The 18112-nt window shown below is 43.6% G+C and overlaps 2 protein-coding genes across 2 annotated transcripts in view; one reads left to right on the top strand and one right to left on the bottom strand.

Annotated features, from left to right (window-relative positions):
* Positions 1 to 10425, bottom strand: part of KIAA1328 (KIAA1328 ortholog) — a 338663-nt gene extending 328238 nt beyond the window's left edge. Inside the window, exon 1 of the mRNA XM_038744068.1 lies at positions 10367 to 10425. Within this exon, the coding sequence (XP_038599996.1) occupies positions 10367 to 10403 (37 nt within the window). The 5' untranslated portion in view covers positions 10404 to 10425. The remainder of the gene's footprint in view (positions 1 to 10366) is intronic.
* A 207-nt stretch (positions 10426 to 10632) lies between these two features.
* Positions 10633 to 18112, top strand: part of TPGS2 (tubulin polyglutamylase complex subunit 2) — a 35059-nt gene continuing 27579 nt past the window's right edge. Inside the window, exon 1 of the mRNA XM_038744307.1 lies at positions 10633 to 10740. Within this exon, the coding sequence (XP_038600235.1) occupies positions 10674 to 10740 (67 nt within the window). The 5' untranslated portion in view covers positions 10633 to 10673. The remainder of the gene's footprint in view (positions 10741 to 18112) is intronic.

The raw sequence follows: 18112 nt of genomic DNA, 5'->3' as shown, positions 1-18112 counted from the left end.
TGAGCCCGCTGTTGGGTAGGGACCGTCTCTATATGTTGCCAACTTGGACTTCCCAAGCGCTTAGTACAGTGCTCTGCACACAGTAAGCGCTCAATAAATACGATTGAATGAATGAGTGAATGAATGAATGACAGGGACTGTGTTTGGCCAGATTAGCTTGTATCTAGTGCTTAGAACAGCGCTTGGCACATAGTAAGTGCTTAATGCCACAATTACCATTAAAGTCATATCTCCTAGCGTGGCTCGGTGGAAAGAGCACGGGCTTGGGAGTCAGAGGTCATGGGTTCGAATCCCGACTCCTCCACTCGTCAGCTGTGTGACCTTGGGCAAGGCACTTCGCTTCTCTGTGCCTCAGTTACCTCGTCTGTAAAATGGGGATGAAGACTGTGAGCCGCACGTGGGACAACCGGATAATCATAATAATGGCATTTATTAAGCGCTTACTATGTGCAAAGCACTGTTCTAAGCGGTGGGGAGGTTACGAGGTGAACAGGTTGTCCCACGGGGGGCTCACAGTCTTAGTCCCCATTTCACATAGGAGACAACTGAGGCCCAGAGAAGTGAAGGGACTTGCCCAAAGTCACACAGCTGAAAAGTGGCGGAGCTGGGATTTGAACCCATGACCTCTGACTCCAAAGCTCGGGCTCTTTCCACTGAGCCACGCTGCTTCGGATCACCCTGTACCCCCCCAGCGCTTAGAACAGTGCTTTGCACGTAGTAAGCGCTTAACAAATACCGTTATTATTATTATATATTATTATATAATATTATATATTATAATTATTATTATTAAAGCCCCAACTTTCCCTCCTGAAGTAAGCTCCCCTACTCCCCACTTGAAGGTAACCCGTGACTTTCTCCTCACCAAGGCCGAATCTTCCTAAACCACCTTCTCTCGCGCCATCTTACTCACCGTGCCCCGATCTTGTCTCCCCATTCATTCATTCAATCGTATTTACTGAGCGCTCACATCATCATCATCATCAATCGTATTTATTGAGCGCTTACTATGTGCAGAGCACTGTACTAAGTGCTTGGGAAGGACAAAGTGTGCAGAGCCCTGGACTAAGCGCTTGGGAGGTCCAAGTTGGCAACATCTAGAGACGGTCCCTACCCGACAGCGGGCTCACAGTCTAGAAGGGGGAGGCAGAGGACAAAACCAAACACATTAACAAAATAAAAGAAATAGAATAAATACGTACAAGTAAAATAGAGTAATGAAAATGAATAAATAGAGTAATAAAAATAAATATAGTAATAAATAAAGAGAGTAATAAAAATAAATAAATAGAGAAATAAATAGAGTAATAGAGTAATAAATATAGAGTAATCTTGCCGACGACCCCTTTCCCATACTGACCTCTTAACCTGAAGCCCCCTCCCCGGTCCATAAATGTCCATAAATAAATTGGCTTCTTTGGGTCAATCAATCAATCAATCGTATTTATTGAGCGCTTACTATGTGCAGAGCACTGTACTAAGCACTTGGGAAGTACAAATTGGCAACACATAGAGACAGTCCCTACCCAACAGTGGGCTCACAGTCTAAAAGGGGGAGACAGAGAACAGAACCAAACATACCAACAAAATAAAATAAATAGGATAGAAATGTACAAGTAAAATAAATAAATAAATAAATAAATATATAAATAGAGTAAGAAATATGTACAACCCTATATACATATATACAGGTAAAAACAAACCGTAGTCGGCAGGGTCTCACTTACCTCATCTGTAAAATGGGGATTAAGACTGTGAGCCTCATGGGGGACAGGGGCTTGGTCCAACCCGATCTGCTTGTTGTAATAATAATGCTGGCATTTGTTAAATGCTTAAGAAGCAGCGTGGCTCAGTGGAAAGAGCCCGGGCTTTGGAGTCAGAGGTCATGGGTTCAAATCCCGGCTCTGCAACTTGTCTGCTGTGTGACCCTGGGCAAGTCGTGGCTCAGTGGAAAGAACCCGGGCTTTGGAGTCAGAGGTCATGAGTTCAAACCCCAGCTCCGCCAGTTGTCAGCTGTGTGACTTTGGGCAAGTCACTTCACTTCTCTGGGCCTCAGTTGCCTCATCTGTAAAATGGGGATTAAGACTGTGAGCCCCCCGAGGGACAACCTGATCACCTTGTAACCTTCCCAGCGCTTAGAAGGGTGCTTTGCACATAGTAAGCGCTTAACAAATGCCATCATTATTATTATTATTATAAATGTCAGACCACCACCGTTCCCACCTTAAAAGACGGCTCCTCAAAGAGGTTTCCCCCCATTTAAGCCCCCGTCCCCCCCAGCTCCCTCTCCCATCCGCGTTGTCCCTGCGCTCGGATCCACGACCTTCGGATACGCGACCCCACTGTTGGGTAGGGACTGTCTCCATATGTTGCCAATTTGTACTTCCCAAGCGCTTAGTACAGTGCTCTGCACACAGTAAGCGCTCAATAAATACGATTGATGATATTTGCCCCACCCTCAACGCCACGGCGCTCCTCTACACGCGATAAATTACACATTATACATCATTCGTTTAGATTAATTCATTCAGTCGTATTCATTGAGCGCTGACTGTGCGCAGAGCGCTGCACTTAGAACGGTGCTCAGCGCTTAGAGCAGTGCTTTGCACATAGTAAGCGCTTGATAAATGCCGCCATTGGTATTACTAAGCGCTTGGGATGTCCACGTTGGCGACATATAGAGGCGGTCCCTACCCAACGGTGGGCTCACAGTCTGGAAGGGGGGAGACAGGCAACAAAACCAAACATATTAACAAAATAAAATCAATAGAATAAATATGCACAAATAAAGAGTAATAAAAATAGAGTAATACAAATAGAGTAATAGAGTAATAGAGTAATAAAAATAGATAAATAGAGTAATAGAGTAATAAATAAATAGAGTAATCTTGCCGACGACCCCTTTCCCACACTGACCTCGTAACCTGGAGCCCCCTCATAAATGTCATAAATCCATAAGCCCTCTTGTCTCCCCCCTTCTGGACTGTGAGCCCGTTGTGGGCAGGGATTGGCTCCCTTTGTTGCTGAATGGTCCTTCCCCAGTGCTTAGCACAGTGCTCTGCGCACAGGAAGCACTCACTAAATACCACTGAATGAATGAATGCCTGTTGGCCCGTTTTGCCCTCTTGTCTCCTCCCTTCTGGACTGCGAGCCCGCTGTGGGCAGGGATTGGCTCTCTTTGTTTCTGAATTGTACTTCCCCAGCGCTTAGTACAGTGCTCTGCACGCAGTAAGCGCCCAATCAGTACCAACGAACGAATGCCTGTTGGCCCGTTTTGCCCTCTTGTCTCCCCCCCTTCTGGACTGTGAGCCCGCTGTGGGCAGGGACTGGCTCTCTTTGTTGCTGAATGGTCCTTCCCCAGCGCTTCGCACAGTGCTCTGCGCACAGTAAGCGCTCACTAAATACCATTGAATGAGCGAATGCCTGTTGGCTCGTTTTGCCCTCTTGTCCCCCCCACTTCTGGACTGTGGGCCCGCTGTGGGCAGGGATTATCTCTTCTTTGTCTCCCCCTTTTAGACGGTGAGCCCAATGTTGGGTAGGGACTGTCCCTATATGTTGCCAATTTGTACTTCCCAAGCGCTTAGTACGGTGCTCTGCACGTAGTAAGCGCTCAATAAATACGATTGATGATGATGATAAGTCCATAAATGTCAGACCACCAGCCTTCCCACCTTCAAAGACAGCTCCTCAAAAAGGTTTCCCCCCATTTAAGCCCCCGTCCCCCCCAGCTCCCTCTCCCATCCGCGTTGTCCCTGCACTCGGACCCACGACCTTCGGATACGCGATATTTGCCCCACCCTCAACGCCACGGCACTTAGGTACACGCGATAAATTACATATTATACAGTGATTCGTTTAGATTAATTCATTCAATCGTATTCATTGTAACTTGTACTTAACTTGCACTTCCCAAGCGCTTAGTACAGTGCTCTGCACACAGTAAGTGCTCAATAATAATAATAATAATGGTGGTATTTGTTAAGCGCTTACTATGGGCAAGGCACTGTTCTAAGCGCTGGGGGAGATACAAGGTGATCAGGTCGTCCCACGGGGGGGGGCTCACAGTCTTCATCCCCATTTTCCAGATGGGGGAAACTGAGGCCCGGAGAAGTGAAGTGGCTTGCCCCAGGTCACACAGCCGACAAGTGGCGGAGCGGGATTCGAACCCGTGACCTCTGACTCCCAAGCCCGCGCTCTTTCCGCCGAGCCACGCTCAGTGCCAAGCACTGTTCTAAGCGCTGGGGGAGATACAAGGTGATCAGGTCGTCCCACGGGGGGCTCACAGTCTTCATCCCCATTTTCCAGATGGGGGAAACTGAGGCCCAGAGAAGTGAAGTGGCTTGCCCCAGGTCACACAGCTGACAAGTGGCGGAGCGGGATTCGAACCCGTGACCTCTGACTCCCAAGCCCGCGCTCTTTCCGCCGAGCCACGCTCAGTGCCAAGCACTGTTCTAAGCGCTGGGGGAGATCAAAGGTCAGTGAGCCCACGGTTGGGCCGGGACAGTCTCTGTACCTATTTGTATTTATTTGTACATATTTATTCTATTTATTTTATTTCATCATCATCATCAATTGTATTTATTGAGCGCTTACTGTGTGCAGAGCACTGTACTAAGCGCTTGGGAAGCACAAGTTGGCAACATATAGAGACAGTCCCTACCCAATAGTGGACTCACAGTCTGTCTCCCCCTTCTAGACTGTGAGCCCGCTGTTGGGCAGGGCCCGTCTCTAGATGTTGCCAATGTGGACTTCCCAAGCGCTTAGTACAGTGCTCTGCATGCAGTAAGCGCTCAATAAATACGACTGAATGAATGAATCAATGAATGAATGGGTAGGGAAGCAGCGTGGCCTAGTGGAAAGAGCACGGGGCTGGGAGCTAACTTGTACTTCCCAAGCGCTTAGTACAGTGCTCTGCATGCAGTAAGCGCTCAATAAATACGATTGATTGATTGATTGATTGACCTGGGTTCTAATGACAGCTCCACCAGTTGGGCGGAGTATTATCATCATCATCAATCGTATTTATTGAGCGCTTGCTGTGCGCAGAGCACTGTACTAAGCGCTTGGGAAGTACAAGTTGGCAACATATAGAGACGGTCCCTACCCAACAGTGGGCTCACAGTCTAAAAGACTAATATATAATATAATAATAATAATTGCATTTATTAAGCGCTTACTATGTGCAAAGCCCTGTTCTAAGCGCTGGGGAGGTTACAAGGTGATCAGGTTGTCCCACGGGGGGCTCACAGTCTTAATCCCCATTTTACAGATGAGGGAACTGAGGCACAGGGAAGTTAAGTGACTTGCCTTAAGTCCCACAGCTGACAATGGGCGGAGCCGGGATTTGAACCCATGACCTCTGACTCCAAAGCCCGGGCTCTTTCCACTGAGCCATGCTGCTTCGCGCTGAGATAATAATAATAGCATCTGTTAAGTGCTTACTATATGTGCCACGCTGGAGTAGATAAAGCACTGGCCCAGGAGTCAGAAGGTCATGGGTTCTAATCCCAACGCCACCACTTCTCCGCTGAGTAACCTTGGACAAGTCACTTCACTTCTCTGGGCCTCAGTTACCACATCTGTAAAATGGGGATTGAGACTGTGAGCCCCACTTGGGATGGTGACCGTGCTTCTATCCACCCCAGCGCTTAGTACAGTGCCTCATCAATCGTATTTATTGAGCGCTTACTGTGTGCAGAGCACTGTACTAAGCGCTTAGTACAGTGCCTGGCATATAGTAAGCGCTTAACCGCTTCTAGACTGTGAGCCCGCTGTTGGGGAGGTACGACCGTCTCTATATGTTGCCAACTTGGACTTCCCAAGCGCTTAGTACAGTGCTCTGCACACAGTAAGCGCTCAGTGCTTTGCACATAGTAAGCACTTAATAAATACCATTAAAAAAATAAAAATAAAAAAATAAATACAATTGAATGAATGAATGAATGAACCGACAGAATACTATTTTGTCTTGCTGTGTGACCTTGGGTCACTCACTTCCCTTAAGAGAAGCAGCGTGGCTCAGTGGAAAGGGCCCGGGCTTTGGAGTCAGAAGTCACGGGTTCGAATCCCGGACCGGCCAATTGTCAGCTGTGTGACTTGGGGCGAGTCACTTCACTTCTCTGTGCCTCAGTTCCCTCATCTGTCAAATGGGGATGAAGACTGTGAGCCCCCCGTGGGCCAACCTGATCCCCCTGTAACCCCCCCAGTGCTTAGAACGGTGCTTTGCACGTAGTAGGCGCTTAACAAATGCCATCACTACTATTATTATTCTCTGTGCCTCAGTTTCCTCCCGCAAAACGGGGATTAAGACTGTGAGCCCCATGCGGGACAGGGACCGTTTCCAACCCGACAACCTCGGATCTACCCCAGTGCTTCGGGCGGGGCCTGGCGCACAGCCGGCGCTTAAACAAATACCATTATTATTACTATAATTATTATTATTATTAGGGCCTGGCATCTAGGAAGTGCTTAATAACATTTTTTAAAATATATATTTTTTAAAGTCTAGTTCTGGGGCCCTCCACCGTGAACCCGACTATGTGATCCATCACACCTGAGGGCTCCCCCCCGAAAATCCAATCAATCAATCGTGTTTATTAAGCAGCGTGGCTCAGTGGAAAGAGCCCGGGTTTGGGAGTCAGAGGTCATGGGTTCGAATCCCGCCTCCGCCACATGCCTGCTGTGTGTGTGACCTTAGGCAAGCCACTTAACTCCTCTGGGCCTCAGTGACCTCATCTGTAAAATGAGGATGAAGACTGCGAGCCCCGCGTGGGACAACCTCATCACCTTGTAACCCCCCCAGTGCTTAGAACAGTGCTTCGCACATAGTATGCGCTTAACAAATGCCATCAGTATTATTCATTCATTCAATCGTATGTATTGAGCGCTTCCTGTGTGCAGAGCACTGTACTAAGCACTTGGGAAGGACAGGTCAGTCCCTACCAAACAATGGGCTCACAGTATTATTATTATTATTCTGTGGGCCTCAGTTCCCTCATCTATTAAATGGGGATTAAGACTGTGAGCCCCCCAGTGCTTAGAACAATGCTACGCACATAGTGGGCGCTTAACAAATGCCCTCATTATCATTATTATTATTATTCTGTGGGTCTCAGTACCCTCATCTACTAAATGGGGATTAAGACTGTGAGCCCCCCCAGCGCTTAGAACACTGCTGTGCACATAGTAGGAGCTTAACAAATGCCATCATTATTATTATTATTCTGTGGGCCTCAGTTCCCTCATCTATTAAATGGGGATTAAGACTGTAAACCCCCCAGCACTTCATAAATGTCATTATTATTATTATTATTATTATTATTATTATTATTATTATTATTATTCTGTGGGCCTCAGTTCCCTCATCTATGAAATGGGGATTAAGAGTGTGAGCCCCCCAGCGCTTAGAACAGTGCTGCGCACATAGCAAGTGCTTAACAAATGCCATCATCATTATTATTATTATTATTATTCTGTGGGCCTCAGTTCCCTCATCTATTAAAAGGGGATTAAGACTGTAAACCCCCCAGCACTTCATAAATGTCATTATTATTATTATTATTATTATTATTATTCTGTGGCCCTCAGTTCCCTCATCTATGAAATGGGGATTAAGAGTGTGAGCCCCCCAGCGCTTAGAACAGTGATGTGCACATAGTAGGTGCTTAATAAATGCTATTATTATTATTATTATCATTATTCTGTGGGCCTCAGTTCCCTCATCTATTAAATGGGGATTAAGACTATGAGCCCCCCCAGCGCTTAGAACAGTGCTGTGCACATAGTAAGCGCTTAACAAATGCCATCATCATCATTATTATTATTCTGTGGACCTCAGTTCCCTCATCTATTAAAAGGGGATTAAGACTGTAAACCCCCAGCACTTCATAAATGCCATTATTATTATTATTATTATTATTATTATTATTATTATTATTCTGTGGGCCTCAGTTCCCTCATCTATGAAATGGGGATTAAGCCTGTGAGCCCCCCAGCGCTTAGAACAGTGCTGCACACATAGTAAGCACTTAACAAATGCCCTCATTATCATTATTATTATCATTATTCTGTGGGCCTCAGTTCCCTCATCTATTAAAAGGGGATTAAGACTGTAAACCCCCCAGCACTTCATAAATGCCATCATTATTATTATTATTATTATTATTATTATTATTATTACTATTATTATTATTCTGTGGGCCTCAGTTCCCTCATCTATTAAATGGGGATTAAGCCTGTGAGCCCCCCCAGCGCTTAGAACAGTGCTGCACACATAGTAAGCGCTTAACAGATGCCCTCATCATCATCATTATTATCATTATTATTATTCTGTGGGTCTCAGTTCCCTCATCTATGAAAAGGGGATTAAGACTGTAAACCCCCCAGCACTTCATAAATGCCATCATTATTATTATTATTAATTATTCTGTGGGCCTCAGTTCCCTCATCTATTAAAAGGGGATTAAGACTGTAAACCCCCCAGCACTTAATAAATGACATTATTATTATTATCATTATTATTCTGTGGGCCTCAGTTCCCTCATCTATTAAATGGGGATTAAGACTGTGAGCCCCCCAGCGCTTAGAACAGTGCTGCACACATAGTGAGCGCTTAACAAATGCCATCATCATCATTATTATTATTATTCTGTGGGCCTCAGTTCCCTCATCTATTAAATGGGGATTAAGACTGTGAGCCCCCCAGTGTTTAGAACAGTGCTGCGCACATAGTAAGTGCTTAACAAATGCCCTCATTACTATTATTATTCTGTGGGCCTCAGTTCCCTCATCTATTAAAAGGGGATTAAGACTGTAAACCCCCCAGCACTTCATAAATGCCATTATTATTATTATTATTATTACTATCATTATTATTATTATTATTCTGTGGGCCTCAGTCCCCTCCTCTATTAAAAGGGGATTAAGACTGTAAAACCCCCAGCACTTCATAAATGCCATTATTATTATTATTATTATTATTATTATTATTCTGTGGGCCTCAGTTCCCTCATCTATTAAATGGGGATTAAGAGTGTGAGCCCCCCAGCGCTTAGAACAGTGCTGCGCACATAGTAAGTGCTTAACAAATGCCCTCATCATTATTATTATTATGATTATTCTGTGGGCCTCAGTTCCCTCATCTATTATAAGGGGATTAAGACTGTAAACCCCCCCAGCGCTTAATAAATGTCATTATTATTATTATTATTATTATTATTATTCTGTGGGCCTCAGTTCCCTCATCTATTAAAAGGGGATTAAGACTGTAAACCCCCCAGCACTTCATAAATGCTATTATTATTATTATTATTATTATTATGTGGGCCTCAGTTCCCTCATCTATTAAATGGGGATTAAGAGTGTGAGCCCCCCCAGCGTTTAGAACAGTGCTGCGCACATAGTAAGCGCTTAACAAACGCCATCATTATTATTATTATTCTGTGGGCCTCAGTTCCCTCATCTATTAAATGGGGATTAAGACTGTAAACCCCCCAGTGCTTCATAAGTGCCATCATTATTATTATTATTCTGTGGGCCTCAGTTCCCTCATCTATTAAATGGGGATTAAGAGTGTGAGCACCCCAGCGCTTAGAACACTGCTGCGCACATAGTGGGCGCTTAACAAATGCCCTCATTATCATTATTATTATTATTCTGTGGGCCTCAGTACCCTCATCTATTAAATGGGGATTAAGACTGTAAACCCCCCAGCACTTCTTAAATTCCATTATTATTATCATTATTATTATTATTATCATTATTATTTTATTATTCTGTGGGCCTCAGTTCCATCTATGAAAGGGGGATTAAGAGTGTGAGCCCCCAGCGCTTAGAACAGTGCTGCGCACATAATAAGTGCTTAACAAATGCCCTCATTATTATTATTATTGTTCTGTGGGCCTCAGTCCCCTCATCTATTAAATGGGGATTAAGACTGTAAACCCCCCAGCATTTAACAAATGCCATCATTATCATTATTATTATTAATATTATTATTATGTGGGCCGCAGTTCCCTCATCTATTAAAAGGGGATTAAGACTGTAAACCCCCCAGCACTTCATAGATGCCACCATTATTATTATTATTATTATTATTATTATTATTATTATTATTCTGTGGGCCTCAGTTCTCTCATCTGTGAAATGGGGATTAAGAGTGTGAGCCCCCCAGCGCTTAGAACAGCGCTGCGCACGTAGTAACAAATGCCATCATCATCATCATTATTATTAGTATCATAATTATTATTAAGCGCGGACTGTTCGCTGAGCACGCCCCCTCCCCCAGGCCTCCCCTCCCGATCGATCGATCGATCGATCAATCAATCAAATCGATCGATCGCCCCGACGGCCCCCGAGCAAAGGATACCGTCCCGGCTCCAGTAGGCGGCGGGCGCGGCCGCCATCTTCAAACAGCCGCCGCCAGCCCGCCGCTCATTGGACGGAACCCGGCCGGGGTCCCCTGACGTCACGCCGCGGGGCCTTCTGAGCTTCGTAGTCCTCCCGCGGCGGGAGGACTACGACTCCCAGCCTGCCCCGGGGCCCGCCCTCCTCTCCACCAATCGGAGGCCGGGGACGGAGCGGGGCGGGCGCGGAACTACAACTCCCGGCGTGCCCCGCTCCGCGGCCGGAAGGAGAAAAGGGGACGGGAGGGGGTGGTCCATCGGCCCCCCAATATGGACACGTTGGCCGGCAGCAATCCTTACCTGGAGAAACTCACTCTCGGAATCATCAAGATCCTCGGTAAGGGGATGGAATAATCAATCATAATAAATCATAAGTCATAAGTGATGTTGATACTATGGGCTAAATGCCTACCATGTACGCAGTGTTGGTGATGGTAGTATTTGCTAAGCGCCTACTGTGTGCTAAGTGCTGATGATGGGGTGGGACAATGATAATAATAAATAATAATAGTATTGGTTAATCAATCAATCAATCGTATTTATTGAGCGCTTACTATGTGCAGAGCACTGTACTAAGCGCTTGGGAAGTACAAATTGGCATCACGTAGAGACAGTCCCTACCCAACAGTGGGCTCAGCTTACTACGTGCCAAGCATTGATGATGGGATGGAACAATAATAATAATAAATAATAATGGGTTGGAACAGTAGTAATAATGATAGTGTTTGTTAAGCGCCCACTATGTGCCAAGCGTTGATGATGGGCTGGAACAATAGTAATGGTGATGATAGTATTGGCTAAGCGCCTACTATGTGCCAAGCGCTGATGATGGGATGGAACAATGATAATAATAAATAATAATGGGATGAAACAATAGTAATAATGATAGTATTTGCTAAGCGCCTACTATATGTGCCAAGCGCTGATGATGGGATGGAACAATGGTAATAATAAATAATAATGGGATGGAACAATAGTAATAATGATGATAGTATTTGCTAAGCGCCTACTATGTGCCACGCGCTGATGATGGGATGGAACAATAGTAATAATGATAGTATTTGCTAAGCGCCTACTACGTGCCAAGCGCTGATGATGGGATGGAACAATGATAACAATAAATAATAATGGGATGGAACAATAGTAATAATGATGATAGTATTTGCTAAGCGCCTAAAGCGCTGATGATGGGATGGAACAGTAGTAATAATGATGATACTATTTGCTAAGCGCCTACTATGTGCCACGCGCTGATGATGGGATGGAACAATAGTAATAATAAATAATAATGGGATGGAACAATAGTAATAATGATAGTGTTTGTTAAGTGCCTACTATGTGCCAAGCGCTGATGATGGGGTGGAACAATAGTAATAATGATGATAGTATTTGCTAAGCGCCTACTATGTGCCAAGCGCTGATGATGGGATGGAACAATGATAATAATAAATAATAATGGGATGAAACAATAGTAATAATGATAGTATTTGCTAAGCGCCTACTATGTCCCAAGCGCTGATGATAGGATGGAACAATAGTAATAATGATGATAATATTTGCTAAGCGCCTACTATGTGCCAAGCGCTGATGATGGGATGGAACAATAATAATAATGATGATAGTATTTGCTGAGCGCCTACTATGTGCCAAGCGCTGAGGATGGGATGGAACAATAGCAATAATGATAGTATTTGCTGAGCACCTACTATGTGCCAAGCGCTGAGGATGGGATGGAACAATAGTAATAATAAATAATAATGGGATGGAACAATAGTAATAATGATAGTGTTTGTTAAGCGCCTACTATGTGCCGAGCGCTGATGATGGGGTGGAACAATAGTAATAATGATAATATTGGCTAAGCGCCTACTATGTGCCAAGCGCTGATGATGGGATGGAACAATAGTAATGATGATGATAGTATTGGCTAAGCGCCTACTATGTGCCAAGCGCTGATGATAGGATGGAACAATAGTAATAATGATGATAGTATTTGCTGAGCGCCTACTATGTGCCAAGCGCTGAGGATGGGATGGAACAATAGTAATAATGATAGTATTTGCTGAGCGCCTACTATGTGCCAAGCGCTGATGATGGGATGGAACAATAGTAATAATAATAATAGTATTGGTTAAGCGCTTACTACGTGCCAAGCATTGATGATGGGATGGAACAATAGTAATAATAAATAATAATGGGATGGAACAATAGTAATAATGATAGTGTTTGTTAAGCGCCTACTATGTGCCAAGCGCTGAGCATGGGATGGAACAATAGTAATGATGATGATAGTATTGGCTAAGCGCCTACTATGTGCCAAGCGCTGAGCATGGGATGGAACAATAGTAATGATGATGATAGTATTGGCTAAGCGCCTACTATGTGCCAAGCGCTGAGGATGGGATGGAACAATAGCAATAATGATAGTATTTGCTGAGCACCTACTATGTGCCAAGCGCTGAGGATGGGATGGAACAATAGTAATAATAAATAATAATGGGATGGAACAATAGTAATAATGATAGTGTTTGTTAAGCGCCTACTATGTGCCGAGCGCTGATGATGGGGTGGAACAATAGTAATAATGATAATATTGGCTAAGCGCCTACTATGTGCCAAGCGCTGATGATGGGATGGAACAATAGTAATGATGATGATAGTATTGGCTAAGCGCCTACTATGTGCCAAGCGCTGATGATAGGATGGAACAATAGTAATAATGATGATAGTATTTGCTGAGCGCCTACTATGTGCCAAGCGCTGAGGATGGGATGGAACAATAGTAATAATGATAGTATTTGCTGAGCGCCTACTATGTGCCAAGCGCTGATGATGGGATGGAACAATAGTAATAATAATAATAGTATTGGTTAAGCGCTTACTACGTGCCAAGCATTGATGATGGGATGGAACAATAGTAATAATAAATAATAATGGGATGGAACAATAGTAATAATGATAGTGTTTGTTAAGCGCCTACTATGTGCCAAGCGCTGAGCATGGGATGGAACAATAGTAATGATGATGATAGTATTGGCTAAGCGCCTACTATGTGCCAAGCGCTGAGCATGGGATGGAACAATAGTAATGATGATGATAGTATTGGCTAAGCGCCTACTATGTGCCAAGCGCTGAGGATGGGATGGAACAATAGCAATAATGATAGTATTTGCTGAGCACCTACTATGTGCCAAGCGCTGAGGATGGGATGGAACAATAGTAATAATAAATAATAATGGGATGGAACAATAGTAATAATGATAGTGTTTGTTAAGCGCCTACTATGTGCCGAGCGCTGATGATGGGGTGGAACAATAGTAATAATGATAATATTGGCTAAGCGCCTACTATGTGCCAAGCGCTGATGATGGGATGGAACAATAGTAATGATGATGATAGTATTGGCTAAGCGCCTACTATGTGCCAAGCGCTGATGATAGGATGGAACAATAGTAATAATGATGATAGTATTTGCTGAGCGCCTACTATGTGCCAAGCGCTGAGGATGGGATGGAACAATAGTAATAATGATAGTATTTGCTGAGCGCCTACTATGTGCCAAGCGCTGATGATGGGATGGAACAATAGTAATAATGATGATAGTATTTGCTAAGCGCCTATTATGTGCCAAGCGCTGATGATGGGATGGGACAATAGTAATAATGATAGTATTTGCTAAGCGCCTACTATGTGCCAAGCGCTGATGATGGGAGGGAACAATGATAATAATAATAATGGGATGGAACAATAGTAATAATGATAGTATTTGCTAAGCGCCTACTATGTGCCAAGCGCTGCTGATGGGATGGAACAATGATAATAATAAATAATAATGGGATGGAACAATAGTAATAATGATGATAGTATTGGCTAAGCACCTACTATGTGCCAAGCGCTGATGATGTGGTGGAACAATAGTAATAATGATGATAGTATTTGCTAAGCGCCTACTATGTGCCAAGCGCTGATGATGGGATGGAACAATGATAATAAATAATAATGGGATGGAACAATAGTAATAATGATGATAGTATTTGCTAAGCGCCTAAAGCGCTGATGATGGGATGGAACAGTAGTAATAATGATGATACTATTTGCTAAGCGCCTACTATGTGCCACGCGCTGATGATGGGATGGAACAATAGTAATAATAAATAATAATGGGATGGAACAATAGTAATAATGATAGTGTTTGTTAAGTGCCTACTATGTGCCAAGCGCTGATGATGGGGTGGAACAATAGTAATAATGATGATAGTATTTGCTAAGCGCCTACTATGTGCCAAGCGCTGAGGATGGGATGGAACAATAGTAATAATAAATAATAATGGGATGGAGCAATAGTAATAATGATAGTGTTTGTTAAGCGCCTACTATGTGCCAAGCGCTGATGATGGGGTGGAACAATAGTAATAACGATGATAGTATTTGCTAAGCGCCTACTATGTGCCAAGCGCTGAGGATGGGATGGAACAATAGTAATAACGATGATAGTATTTGCTAAGCGCCTACTATGTGCCAGGCGCTGATGATGGGATGGAACAATAGTAATAATGATGATAGTATTTGCTAAGCACCTACTACTACGTGCCAAGCGCTGATGATGGGATGGAACAGTAGTAATAATGATGATAGTATTTGCTAAGCACCTACTACGTGCCAAGTGCTGATGATGGGATGGAACAATAGGAATAATGATGATAGTATTTGCTAAGCACCTACTATGTGCCAAGCGCTGATGATGGGAGGGAACAATGATAATAAATAATAATGGGATGGAACAATAGTAATAATGATAGTATTTGCTAAGCGCCTACTATGTGCCAAGCACTGATGATGGGATGGGACAATGATAATAATAATAATAATAGTAGTATTGGTTAAGCGCTTACTACGTGCCAAGCACTGATGATGGAATGGAACAATAGTAATACTAATAGTATTTGCTAAGCACCTACTCTGTGCCAAGCACAGATGATGGGATGGAACAATGATAATAAATAATAATAATAATAATAATAGTATTGGTTATGCACCTACTATGTGCCAAGCACTGATGATGGGATGAATAATAAGTAATAATAATAGTATTTGTTAAGTGTCTACTATGTGCCAAGCACTGATGATGGGATGAATAATAAGTAATAATAATAGTATTTGTTAAGCACTTACTATGTGCCAAGCACTGTTCTAAGCGCTGATGGGGATGGGGCAAGTGGCAAGGGGATGGAATAATAATAATAGTATTAAGCGCTTACTATGTGCCAAGCACTGTTCTAAGTGCTGATGGGGGTGGGGCAAGTGGTAAGGGGATGGAATAATAATAATAATAATAATAATAATAATAATGGCATTTATTAAGCACTTACTATGTGCAAAGCACTGTTCTAAGCGCTGATGGGATGGGGCGGGGCAAGTGGTAAGGGGATGGAATAATAATAATAATAAATAATAATGATAGTATTTGTTAAGCGCTTACTATGTGCCAAGCACTGTTCTAAGCACTGATGGGATAGGGGCGGGTCAAGTGGTAAGGGGATGGAATGATAATAATAATAATAGTAATCAATCATATTTGAGCGCTTACTGTGTGCAGAGCACTGTACTAAGCGCTTGGGAAGTCCAAGTTGGCAACATCTAGAGACAGTCCCTACCCAACAGTGGGCTCACAGTCTAAAAGGGGGAGACAGAGAACAAAACCAAACATACTAACAAAATAAAATAAATAGAATAGATATGTACAAGTAAAATAAATAAAAATAAATAGAGTAATAAATATGTACAAAATTGTCAGAAATCTAGGACTAATTTCAAGTCATGCTAGGCATGAGAAAATAAAGCTCTTTTGCCTGAGGAACATGAATTGGCTTATTAATCACTTTTACAGTGTCTATCCATCAAACTGGAAGAGAAACCTTCTCCCGTTTCCTTACGGACGCGCGGGAGGACGGCAGGCCTGGACCAGCTCACCCTGGGTCCCCGCTCGTTGACTCGGTCATCATCATCATCATCATCAATCGTATTTATTGAGTGCTTACTGTGTGCAGAGCACTGTACTAAGCGCTTGGGAAGTACAAATTGGCAACACATAGAGACAGTCCCTACGCAACAGTGGGCTCACAGTCTAGAAGGGGGAGACAGAGAACAAAACCAAACATACTAACAAAATAAAATAAATAGAATAGATATGTACAAGTAAAATAGAGTAATAAATATGTACAAACATATATACAGGTATATATGTACACTTGTACATATCTATTCTATTTATTTTATTAATATGTTTTGTTGATGTTTGGTTTTGTTCTCTGTCTCCCCCTTCTAGACTGTGAGCCCGCCGTTGGGTAGGGACCGTCTCTATATGTTGCCAACTTGTACTTCCCAAGCGCTTAGTCCAGTGCTCTGCACACGGTAAGCGCTCAATAAATACGATTGATTGATTGATTGAAGGTCGGGCCCCGGACTCACAACCTGACTCCCAGGTTGTGGGGAAAGGATACCGGTGTTTTCCCACCTCTCCTTCCTCCACCGAGGGCCAACCCGTCATCTCCAGCACAACCTGTCGAAGGAAAGGAATGGCATCTGCCCAATAGCCTGCCCACGTAAATGGTGGCTTACTTAGTGGGCGCCCAAGCCCGCTGTAGTTCACCGAAGGAGACTGGGTATGAGCGCGGCCCAGACGCGTCGGTGAGGACGGAGCCGAGCATGGGAGGTTTCGCTGTAGTCCCGACTGGCCAACCCCGCGAGTTAGGAGTGGGGATGAAATCAATCGATCATATTTATTGGGAGATTACTGAGTAAACTGAGGCCCAGAGAACTAACCGGCGGCGTGAGACACACTTCCGCCCCGACCCCAGGGAGGCTATTATTAGGAATAACAAGAATAGTAATAATGATGCCATTTATTACTTCCCAAGCTCTTAGTACAGTGTTCTGCACACAGTAAGCGCTCAATAAATCCCCCTCATCTTACCTCCTTCCCTTCCCCACAGCACCTGTCTATATGTATATATGTCTGTACATATTTATTACTCTATTTTACTTGTACATATCTATTCTATTTTATTTTGTTGGTATGTTTGGTTTTGTTCTCTGTCTCCCCCTTTTAGACTGAGAGCCCGCTGTTGGGTAGGGACCGTCTCTAGATGTTGCCAACTTGGACTTCCCAAGCGCTTAGTACAGTGCTGTGCACACAGTAAGCGCTCAATAAATCCCCCCTCCATCCCCCTCATCTTACCTCCTTCCCTTCCCCACAGCACCTGTCTATATGTATATATGTCTGTACATATTTATTACTCTATTTATTTTACTTGTACATATCTATTCTATTTATTTTATTTTGTTGGTATGTTTGGTTTTGTTCTCTGTCTCCCCCTTTCAGACTGTGAGCCCACTGTTGGGTAGGGACCGTCTCTAGATGTTGCCAACTTGGACTTCCCAAGCGCTTAGTACAGTGCTCTGCACACAGTAAGCACTCAATACAATTGATTGATTGATTTATTACTTCCCAAGCGCTCAATACAGTGCTCTGCACACAGTAAGCGCTCGATAAATCCCCCTCTCCATCCCCCTCATCTTACCTCCTTCCCTTCCCCACAGCACCTGTATATATGTTTGTACACATTTATTACTCTACTTATTTATTTATTGTACTTGTACATGTCTATTCTATTTATTTTATTTTGTTGGTATGTTTGGTTTTGTTCTCT

Source organism: Tachyglossus aculeatus, chromosome 3, assembly GCF_015852505.1.
Source record: "Tachyglossus aculeatus isolate mTacAcu1 chromosome 3, mTacAcu1.pri, whole genome shotgun sequence".
Lineage (NCBI taxonomy): Eukaryota > Metazoa > Chordata > Mammalia > Monotremata > Tachyglossidae > Tachyglossus > Tachyglossus aculeatus.
This window is presented reverse-complemented; position numbering and strand designations above follow the sequence as displayed.